At 41.2% G+C, this 11,456-nt stretch overlaps 1 protein-coding gene across 2 annotated transcripts in view; it reads left to right on the top strand.

Annotated features, from left to right (window-relative positions):
* LOC143832444 (organic cation/carnitine transporter 2-like) overlaps positions 1-11,186 on the top strand; it is a 60,710-nt gene extending 49,524 nt beyond the window's left edge. Inside the window, exons 9-10 of one of the 2 annotated variants that reach the window (XM_077326898.1) lie at positions 8,615-8,750; positions 9,675-11,186. In XM_077326898.1, the coding sequence (XP_077183013.1) occupies positions 8,615-8,750; positions 9,675-9,762 (224 nt within the window). In that variant the 3' untranslated portion in view covers positions 9,763-11,186. The remainder of the gene's footprint in view (positions 1-8,614; positions 8,751-9,674) is intronic. The other variant, XM_077326899.1, reaches the window with a different exon arrangement.
* The last annotated feature ends 270 nt before the right edge of the window (positions 11,187-11,456 follow it).

Raw genomic sequence — 11,456 nt, forward strand, 5'->3', positions numbered from 1 at the left:
GAGCTTTGCATTTTCTACAGATCAATATGGGCTTTGGCCCTATAACAATACACCAATAAAAAAAAAATAATAAGGGGGGAAAGCCCCATTTTATATTTCCAACGCTAACGATTATATTACCTATATGCCTACTAAGAAAAAGAAACAAGAGAGAAAAAAGGCACTGCTTCCCCTTTTTCATAAAAATAGCAATGTAGAATACAGTATATGTTGTTAATACAGAGAATAATAAGATTTCCAGGTTTAGATTAAATGCTTAACATTAAACATAAAACAATATAAGCTTTCAGTCTTCTAAAGCTTCTCCTTATCCTTGGTTCTGATACATCTACAAAACAATTTATGCTTGACCCATTCTAAGAACCATCCTAACAGATATATTTTCAGATTTAAGTTGAAAGCTTAACATTAAACATTTTCTACAAGTCAGTGTAGGCTTTAGTCCTAGGACAATACACTAATAGAAGAAAGAAAAAATAAGGGGGGAGAACCCCATTTTACATTTTCAGCACTAATGATTATATTACCTATATGCCTACAAAAGAAAAGAGACAAAAAAAACAAGAGAGAAAGAGACACTGCTTCCCCTTTTTCATAAAAATGGAAATATAGAATACAGTATAACATTAAACATAAAACAATATGAGCTTTCGGTCTTCTTAAGGGGGTCTCATCTCGAGGCTTGCTACATCTTGTCGTTCCCGTAAAATTATATTCTGTCCCATTGGCCTTTGGCGTAGAAAGTGCAGTTGTACTCTTTCCCGCAGAGTATGCATCGATAAATCTTGAGGCCGTTGCACCTCCTGGACTCCAGTATCAATACAATTTTTTCCCCAGAGAGATCCTTTAAATCGGTTACTTTCACTGCAGATCCATATTTCTTTTGATTGATTTTTGTACACTGTTGCTTTGAGATGGCTGTATGTCTTTTTAAAAAGGGTGTCCTTATCTGGGCTGCAGAACTCTGGCATCCCATTTTCCGTCTCCAGAATTTCAGATTTCTCTTCTACTGTTGGTTTTCCACCTTGTTTAGAGCTGTCATCAGCCACTGTTATTGATCCATTATTCCTGTTAAAGACGTCTTCCTTGGCATCTTGGATCTCCTTGGAGATATTTTTGATCAATCCATCTAAGAATACTTTGTAATCTTGGGTTTGTATCTCTATTAGATGAGCCAATCTTTTTAACATAGACATGATTTTGACTTTAAAAAAAAACGGCCTCAAACAGTTTTACAAGTGGCCAGTAGAGGTCCTCTGTTTTATCCTCTGATGTTCCGGCACAGGCATGTGACGTATTGAAGTGAGTTAAGGCAGAGATTCTCGTACTGGCACAGAGTTCTCGTGAGATTTTCCCATTCACAGCTCTTATCTTCTTATAGTAAATGATGTTTTGGAACTCAGCCGATGTCCTCCCCTCAGTTCAAAGCGTTCATTTGTGGTAAATCATCATGTAGGGTTGAAGCAGATACTTTAAGATTGAAGAAAGAAAAGAAAGTCCGAAGTAGAAAATGGCAGTCGTCCTCTGGACCTGGAACGCTGACAGCCTATAATCCAGGGAGATATACTCCCTAAAGGATTGGAGACGGCCCCAAGAACTTCCTGGGTAGAAAGGTGAGGTGGGGTTTGCGTACCCCTCCTCTTTTCTGCCAATTGCTTGCACAATTGACCCCTGTCAGGCTTCAGAGATAGCAGAGCAGATGCCCTGCCACCCTCTCAGGACGACATCTTTAGCCACACCTGGCATCCAATTCTAGATTTGAAATTCATAAATCAATTCATTCCTTTAAAGAAGTTCCGCATGGAGACACTAAGTTTGATAGCGGAAGCACTCAACCCCAAGGAGTTCTTGACTTCCCTGGATTTCAGGGAAGCATACCTTCATGTGCCAATATTTCCAGGACACAGACAGTTTCTCCGTTTTTGCGTGGGGGAAGCCCACTACCAGTTTCAAGCACTACCATTTGGTCTCACAACTGCACCTCGGGTATTCACAGAATTTATGGTGATTCCAATTGTGGCATTGCGCCAGTCAGGGGTGTTAATACATCCATTTCTAGATGACCTCTTGATCCGAGTGTCACCAGCACAGGAATCAGCATCACACACAGAGAAAGTGATTACCACTCTGAAGGAATTCGGATTTCTAGTCAATCTGGAAAAGAGTTCCATGGTTCCTACCCAGTGCTTGGAGCATCTGGGAGTTTTATTGAACACAAAACAAGGAAAATTGATTTTGCCAAACAAAAAGATCAAAAAGACCAGAGATCTGGTGAGGGCTGTGATACAAGAAAAATCAACTTCACTTGTGACACTAGCAAAACTCATGGGAGTTCTGGTAGCAAACACGGAAGCACTACAATGGGGGCGATTCCACCTGCGTCCTTTACAGTCCCTTCTAAGACCATTTCAGGTGAAAATAGCAGCCAAGTCAAACAGAGTCAGATTAACTCCCGCCGTAAGGAGCAGCCTCTTGTGGTGGCTGAAACCGGTGAATCTTGGTCAGGGACGTTTTTTTTGTGATAGAACAAGAATTAGTCCTATTCACAGATGCCTGTCTGTCAGGGTGGGGAGCCACTCTGGAGACTCGGCACCAAGGGAAATGGTCAGCACAAGAGAGGGAGTTCTCAATAAACCTATTTGAAATCAGAGCAATTCGACTGGCCTTGGTACACTTCCAAATCAAATTACAACAAAAGCATGTCCTGATAAGAACGGACAATGTTGCAGCCAAGGCTTATTTAAACAAGCAAGGGGGGGGGCGAGATCTCCCTCACTTCACAAGGAAGCATCACTGATTTTACAATGGGCAGGGGAGACTCTTCGGTCCCTGACAGCAGAACATATCAAAGGGGTACTGAATGTACATGCCAACTGGCTCAGTCAACAGGAAATTTCTGAAGCAGAATGGTCCTTGAATCGGGGTGTATTCAAAATGATCGTGGAACACTTTGGCAATCCAGTGGTAGATCTATTTGCCAGTCAGGAGAATGCTCTCTTACCTCGGTTTTTCACCAGGTTTGTCCAACCTAGAGCAGAACAAAGAGATGCCCTGTGTGCTGGGAAACAAACTCTGCGAAGCGTCCTCAGTCATGCAACTTTCTGACCTGCCTGGCTGACAATTTCATTTATCAAATGGTAGATGAACCCACAAGAGGTTCAGCCATACTGGACTTAATACTGACCAACAGGCAAGAGTTGGTGGATAAGGTGAAGGAGGTGGGGACCCTAGGGGGAAGTGACCATGTCCTCATAGAATTCCTTTTAAGATGGGGAGCCAAGGAAACTTGTAGCCAGACGCGGATGTTGGATTTTCGTAGGGCAAACTTTAATAAACTCAGAGACATGATGAGTGTCATACCATGGATGAGAATGCTGGAAGGGAAGGGAGCATGTGAAGGGTGGGCGCTACTCAAACAGGAGCTATTGCATGCTCAATCAATGACTACCCCAGAAAGACGAAAACACTGCAGGAGCTCTAAGAAGCCTATTTGGATGAACAGAGAACTTCAAGAGGAACTAAGAAAGAAAAGGAAAATGTTCAGGAAATGGAGGGAAGGACAGAGCTCTAAAGAAGAGTACCTACAGGTTACTGGGCACTGTAGATCAATCATAAGAAAGGCCAAAGCTGAGAGTGAGCTAAGATTGGCCAGGGAAGCCCATTGTAACAAGAAAAGATTTTTCAGTTATGTGAGGAGCAAACGTAAAGTAAAGGAGGCAATAGGCCCACTGTTGGGTGCGGATGGACAAACTCTAACGGAAGATGCAGAGAAAGCAGAAAGGCTTAGTGCCTTTTTTACATCTGTTTTTTCCCACAGGTCAAAGTGTTTAGGATCATCTAGAGATGGCCATAGCCAAAGGACAGTGTATGGGTGGCAGGTTAACATGGATAGAGAGATTGTCGAGAGGCATTTAGCTGCACTGGATGAGTTCAAATCCCCTGGTCCGGATGAAATGCACCTGAGAGTACTCAAAGAACTTTCCAGAGAACTTGCACAGCCCTTGTCCATCATCTTCGGAACCTCTTTAAGGACTGGAGATGTCCCGGAGGACTGGAAGAGAGCAAATGTTATTCCGATCTTCAAAAAAGGGAGGAAGGATGACCCGGGAAACTACAGACCAGTGAGTCTGACCTCTGTTGTGGGGAAGATAATGGAGCAGATATTAAAGGGAGCAATCTGCAAACAATTTGGTGATCCAAGGAAGTCAGCATGAATTTGTCTCGGGTCCTGCCAGACCAACCTGGTTTCCTTTTTTGACCAAGTAACAGGTTTGCTGGATCGGGGAAATTCGGTTGATGTCATTTACTTGGATTTTAGTAAAGCTTTTGACAAGGTTCCCCATGATGTTCTGATGGATAAGTTGAAAGACTGCAATCTGGATTTTCAGATAGTTAGGTGGATAGGGAATTGGTTAGAGAACCGCACTCAAAGAGTTGTTGTCAATGGTGTTTCATCAGACTGGAGAGAGGTGAGTAGCGGGGTACCTCAGGGCTCGGTGCTCGGCCTGGTACTTTTTAACATATTTATTAATGATCTAGATGAGGGGGTGGAGGGACTGCTCATCAAGTTTGCAGATGATACCAAATTGGGAGGACTGGCAAATACTCCGGAAGATAGAGACAGAGTTCAACGAGATCTGAACACAATGGAAAAATGGGCAAATGAGAACAAGATGCAATTTAATAAAAATAAGTGTAAAGTTCTGCATCTGGGTCAGAAAAATGAAAAGCATGCCTACTGGATGGGGGATACGCTTCTAGGTAACACTGTGTGTGAACGAGACCTTGGGGTACTTGTGGATTGTAAACTAAACATGAGCAGGCAGTGTGATGCAGCGGTAAAAAAGGCAAATGCCATTTTGGGCTGTATCAACAGAGGCATCACATCAAAATCACAAGATGTCATAGTCCCATTGTATACGGCACAGGTCAGACCACACTTGGAGTACTGTGTGCAGTTCTGGAGGCCTCACTTCAAGAAGGACGTAGATAAAATTGAAAGGGTACAGAGGAGAGCGACGAAGATGATCTGGGGCCAAGGGACCAAGCCCTATGAAGATAGGTTGAGGGACTTGGGAATGTTCAGCCTGGAGAAAAGGAGGTTGAGAGGAAACATGATAGCCCTCTTTAAGTATTTGAAAGGTTGTCACTTGGAGGAGGGCAGGATGCTGTTTCTGTTGGCTGCAGAGGAGAGGACACGCAGTAATGGGTTTAAACTTCAAGTACAACGATATAGGCTAGATATCAGGAAAAAAATTTTCACAGTCAGAGTAGTTCAGCAGTGGAATAGGCTGCCTAAGGAGGTGGTGAGCTCCCCCTCACTGGCAGTCTTCAAGCAAAGGTTGGATACATACTTTTCTTGGATGTTTTAGGATGCTTATGGCTAATCCTGCGTTGAGCAGAGGGTTGGAATAGATGGCCTGTATGGCCCCTTCCAACTCTATGATTCTATGATTCTATGACAGCTCGATGGCCGCAGGGTCTGTTATATGCATTTCCTCCAGTCCCAATCATTCCCAAGGTACTCAGAAAGGTCAGACAACGGGGCACAGGTAATCCCAGTGGCTCCCTATTGGCCACACAGACCATGGTTCGCAACAATTCTGCATCTAACGGTGGGGAAATATTTGTCATTACCGGTAATACCAGATCTCTTGACACAGGGGCCAATTTGGCATTACGAGCCAGGCTGGCTACAGCTGACCGTGTGGAGACTGAACGGTTAACTCTGCTAAAATGCGGCCTTAGTGAAAAGGCGACTAACACCATACTGGCGGCCAGAAAACCTTCTACTGTTAGGATATATAATTATTCTTGGAAGGTATTTGTCAGGTGGTGCAGACGGAAAAAACAGGACCCTTTAAAACCTGGGTTATGGGTCATACTGGAATTTTTACAAGGATTGGATAAGGGTTTGAAACCATCCACATTACATAGACAGGTGGCAGCCTTGGCAACAGTTATTCCAAAGGTTACAGGGTTTCCATTAACCAAGCATCCTCACGTTACTAAGTTTCTGAGGGAAGCCACGGTAGTTTCCCCCCCAGCCGTGCATCGTTTCCCAACTTGGAGCCTGAGTGTGGTACTTTTAGCATTGCTGAGACAACCTTTTGAACCTTTACAGGATATTTCATTGAGACATTTGCAACTGAAGGTTATTTTCTTAGTAGCAGTAACGTCTGCTAGACAAATTTCAGAATTAGGAGCTTTATCCATTAGGAAAGATCTTTGTGTGTTCCACAAAGATAAGGTGGTTTTGAGGACAGATCCTATATTTAGGCCCAAGGTGGAATCTAGATTCTACAGGATGCAGGAAATCAATTTGCCTAGATTCTTTCCTGACCCTAAACATCCTAAAGAAGTTTTGTGGCATAAATTAGATGTACAAAGGGCCCTTAAGACATTCCTTATATGGACGGAACCATTTAGGATAGCGATCCCCAACCTGTGGGCGGCGGACCACATGTGGTCTGTCGACTAATTGGAGGTGGGCCGCGAAGGACGCCTTCTCTCCCCCCCCCCCCGGCCCTTTACTTCATCCCCCCCGGCCCTTTACAACACACTTCGGGTGTCATTGTCTCCCATCACTCCCAGATGGGACTATCTCATTGCAGAGAAACAAGCTCAGGGTTCCCATTGATTTGCCATTGTAATGAGTTAAAATTTCCATGAAAATAAAATGTTCCTTATGTTCATTGCTGTGGCGTGTCTGTATCTTATTTTGAAGGGATGTTTAAACATTACCATAGCGATCAGAGAGAGTTAGGGAAGTGGTTGAGAGTAGAGGAGTAAACTACCCCCCCCCCCACCGGCCTCAGTAAAATTGTCAAGCGTTGAGTGGTCCCCAGTGATAAAAAGTTTGGGGACCAGTGATTTAGGAGATCAGAGTCATTGTTCATAAGCATTTCTTCTCCTAATAAAGGAGGAAGGATGTCTGCTGTAGCTATTGGAAAGTGTCTCAGGGAATGTATTGCTGGAGCCTGTGCCTTCTGGCATTACAGCGCTTTCAGTTAGGGGGGCAGCAACAAATGCTGCCATGATAAATTCTGCCTCTGTAGAACAGATCTGCAAGGCGGCTACCTGGTCTTCAATTTCCACTTTTATTGGGCACTATAAGCTTAGTGATTATAGCGCAGCGGATGCTGCCTTTGGCAGAAGTGTTCTTTTACAAGGATTAGATTCAGATGACACAATCCCACCCGGGACAAAGTAAGCTCTTGCATATCCCATAAAGGATGGAGTCCTAGAACCAGGGGAGAATGCCCATTGGCACTTACCATGAAGGGTATTTCTCCCTGGGTTCTAGGACTCCATCCAGCCCTCCCTGGGTGTCGTCTGACATTTAGTCCTGTTATAGTCAGGAAAAGGGGGAATATTGGGATTTAGTTGTTCAGAACTGTTTTCTGCTTCCTCTTCCTCTTATTTCATGTTCTTATTATATGTATTTTTAAAAAATCACAAAGAGTTATTGTAGTTTGGAGTATTATTTCCCTGAGCTTTGGAAGGATCAAAACGGAAGATGAGGGCAGTTCTACCAGGGAGACAGGAAGAGGAAGTAAATTTAAGGCCCGCCTCCATAGCACCAGCGGTGAGAACCACCCATCAAGGATGGAGTCCTAGAACCCAGGGAGAAATACCCTTCACGGTACATGCCAATGGGCATTCTACTTACAGGCCAAGGTTTGTAGAGGGAATGTAAGAGGAGGTTGCAATTGGATATCGCTGACTGAACAAAATGTCCATATTCCCAGCATCAGAGAGGCAATATCCCATACCATGAAAGACACTTCTGATAACTTTCCAATTCCAGAATTTTGCTCCTGGCTAATATCAGAAATATCCAAAATTGGGTTACAAATGTCAGTACAGTGACAACTGTGATTATTGACCATACAAAATGACCATGGTAGGAGGCTGACAGACAGACAAATCCTGACAGGATCTTTTTGCTGTTCCTCAAATGTGCTGCTGGCCAGCTGGGCTGTACTTCCTCTCCCTTCCCACTTCTGCTGCCTGCAGGCACTTCAAAAGTTATGTTTGAATTTCATTTCTAAGTTTGGAAAGGTACCATAAATTGTTTTCACCCAATTCTGGAAGCATTGATAGTTTTCCAATATTAATTAAAACAGACATTTTTTTGGCATGGTTTTCTGATGAAATGATAAAATAAAAACTGATATTTAATGAACATGATACTCATGCTCTTCTCAAATTTCTGATGTGGAATTAAAATGATAACTTTTGAGGTTCGTACCCCAAATATGTAAGTTGTTTTATAGGGATGCTTGTCCATCATTACAAATATTCTTACTGAAGAACCCATGATAAGGTTCTAAGCAATCCTAATGCTACCCAGAACACCACTTTAAAGTTATTGGGTCACAATTTCTCTGTATGTATTACCTGTACCATTTTGTTGTTTCATGTAAACCACCCTGAGCCTTCAGGGAAGGTGGTATATAAACGAACAAACAAACAAATAAATAAATAAAATAACTTGCTGAATGAGAATTCACTTCACTACATCTGATGAAATTGGCACAAGAATCTTTGTTTGACTCTCTAAAGAATAATCTCAAAATTACCGTTGTTTCTGTCTTGTGCTTTCTACTAGGTGCCTATGATCGATTTCTTCCCTACATCTTAATGGGGACTTTAACAGTCTTAGCAGGAATCCTGACTCTGTTTCTCCCAGAAAGCAATGGCACACCTCTTCCGGAGACAATTGAACAGATGCTTAGGGTTAAAGGGTAAGGCTGTATGATTTGCGGCACAGAGGAAAGATGATTTTAGGCTTCTAGTCAGTCTTGATTTGGGCCATGTTATAAAAAGATTGGAAACAAATAAGATTATGGCAGAAATTAGCATGAACCTGTTCAAATGTTCCTTGCACAAATAGTGCTACTTAGGAAACTCTTGGATAGTTAAAGAAAGTTGTATAAGGAACACTTCAGGGAAATCTTAAATTAATACTTTAATTTTTGAGGAATACTGGGAAGGATCTAATGCTGTGTAAATGTGCTGCTTCATAAATGTTACTAAAGCCAGAGTTTGGTTTTGTGTTTGGAATTTGATTTTTCACTCCGCCCATTGAATGAACAATGAGCTATTTATTTCTGTGACTGTGGAGGAGAATGCATACAAAGATAACCTTTGCATTATCAAGGATTTGGGATATTTTAAACAGACCTGTGCGCTTGGTCTCCAAGTGAAGCACGGGATAATGCCGGCTTATTTCCATAACTTGGCAAATCCCCTCCATCACAGAGCGTTTTCGCTTGCTCGGCTTAACGCCTTTCCATCTAAAGTATTACAAGGGAGATTTGCCAAGATCCCCTTCGAAAACAGACTATGCACCTGTGAATCAAGTTCTCCTGAAACCATCCAACATATCCTACTGGATTGTCCCTTGTTCACTGAACAGAGAAGGCATATCATACCTCTCATACCAAAACGGAGAAACCATTCAAGAGACCTGATTTACCAATTTTTACTGAGTGATAAGGATGCCGACGTCACTTTTATTACGGCTGAATTTCTGTCCTCAGTTTTTAAATTTAAACTGTCTGATGTATCCTGACTAACTTTGTTTATCCTGCTTATCTGCTTTATGCCAATAAAGGTATTGTATTGTTGTTATGTTTAACAACTATTTTATTCTATTTTATTTACAGAATTAAATTTAAAAATACATCCAAACCAGAAAGGAAGACAAAGAATGGAGAAGAAAATTCAGTGATTCTTAAAACATCATCTTTCTGATGAAACTACTCTGTATGCAACTGAAAAGTACCAAGACATTTCCTTTAATTTTCCTCTGGAAAGGGCTAATGGAAATGCTTTGTCCTATAATTATGAACTTATTTATTAAAACACTTCAGTACATTCATTTTTGTGAATGTAGGTACTGTATATCCCATTATGGGATCTCCGCCAGCTTAGATGGAACTGTATAGGAGGACAAAATATCTGTTTGCCCACAAGAAGTTTGACACCCACATTTTTAAATAAGATACAGAAAGGTGCAGTGGCTTTGTTATTCTGTACACGTATGCAAAAGATGAAATGTGTTCAGAGTTTAAATGTTGTCACAGATCACCTGAGCAAAAGCATCCAACTGGGGATTTTGGTAACAGTTGCTACAAAAACTTTAAATATGCCATGCTGTGAAAATATCAAGATTATTTGAGAAAGATAACAAAACAGAATGCTACCCAAATGATTTTTGTAGAATGCAAGTTTCAGAAGAAATGGAGCTGATTTTTCTTTCAATCAACACTTGATATAGTACAGAGACTGTGGCAGCTTAGTTTTGTTTGCAAAACTATTTTCTTTCAGATGTAGTTCTAAATATAGCCACTGGATGCAGCTGTTTATATTTGAAAATGGTGTTTTGCCTTTTCTAGGCTTATATTTATTTTTTTAAGCAATAAAATTAGGTTGTATCTGTAACATTTCTCTCTCCTTCCAGTGTTCCATAAAATATTTTTCCCTGGGGTGCCTGTAATTTTATAAATCCGTAGAAGTTAACACATATCTGTCTATCCAGACCCTTTAATCTATTCCCATCTCTGCCTGTATGGAATTACATACTAGGTATGTAGTTCAGTTACAATTGCTTGTGTATATTTTGATCACTTGCCTTCAGTGCCTGATGTCCTTAACTGCTGCCTTTTAACTAAACATATTGTATGGTATGTTAAATTAGGATTAAATTTTAAATTCTCATGTTTTAATAATTGTGTTGAATAGACCAGAAAACTTTGTCCATTCATACTGGGATACACCTTAGTTGCAGTTTTTTAAGTCCCTTTAAACCAAAACTTTAATTACAGAACTTAATTATATTATAAATAGTTAAGAAGCTAATTTATCTGATGCAAAATGCATTAATGGACAAAAAGTAATAGCACACTTTTCCAGTGCACTTTAGATTTTTGATAACACCTTGCAGACATTCCAGAAATCATGATCCTGTGTAAAATTAATCACAAACCGAGTGCACCTTCCCATTTTTGGCTCACTGCTGCCACTGAAGACTTGTCTGCATGGGTCGGTGAAGGTATTTTCATCAAACATAAATTTATACTCAAGTATTCAGTGTTGATTCTGAAACAATTGTTCCTTGACATATTTTAATTGGGGTATGATATTCATTCAAAATAATAAAAAAATTGAAAAGCAAATATAGTAGTAGACTTCTGAATACTGTTTTTATGACCATTATGTGATGTGGGACATGTCTTCACTATTTTTCAAATTCTATATTTCTTATAACTTTATACAAAATAATTTCTTATGTATCTCTAGGGGCCAAGCCCATTGCATTCAGGAATATAAAGGGCGCTAGATTGGGGGGTGGGGTGGAAGAGCTCTGCAGATGGCCTCCCCCTCCCCCCAGGGCCTGGAAAGGCTGCAGGCAACTGTTATGGAACTCAACAGCAGGGGCAGCTCTC

This window comes from Paroedura picta, chromosome 3 (assembly GCF_049243985.1).
Source record: "Paroedura picta isolate Pp20150507F chromosome 3, Ppicta_v3.0, whole genome shotgun sequence".
In the NCBI taxonomy this organism is placed as follows: Eukaryota; Metazoa; Chordata; class Lepidosauria; order Squamata; family Gekkonidae; genus Paroedura; species Paroedura picta.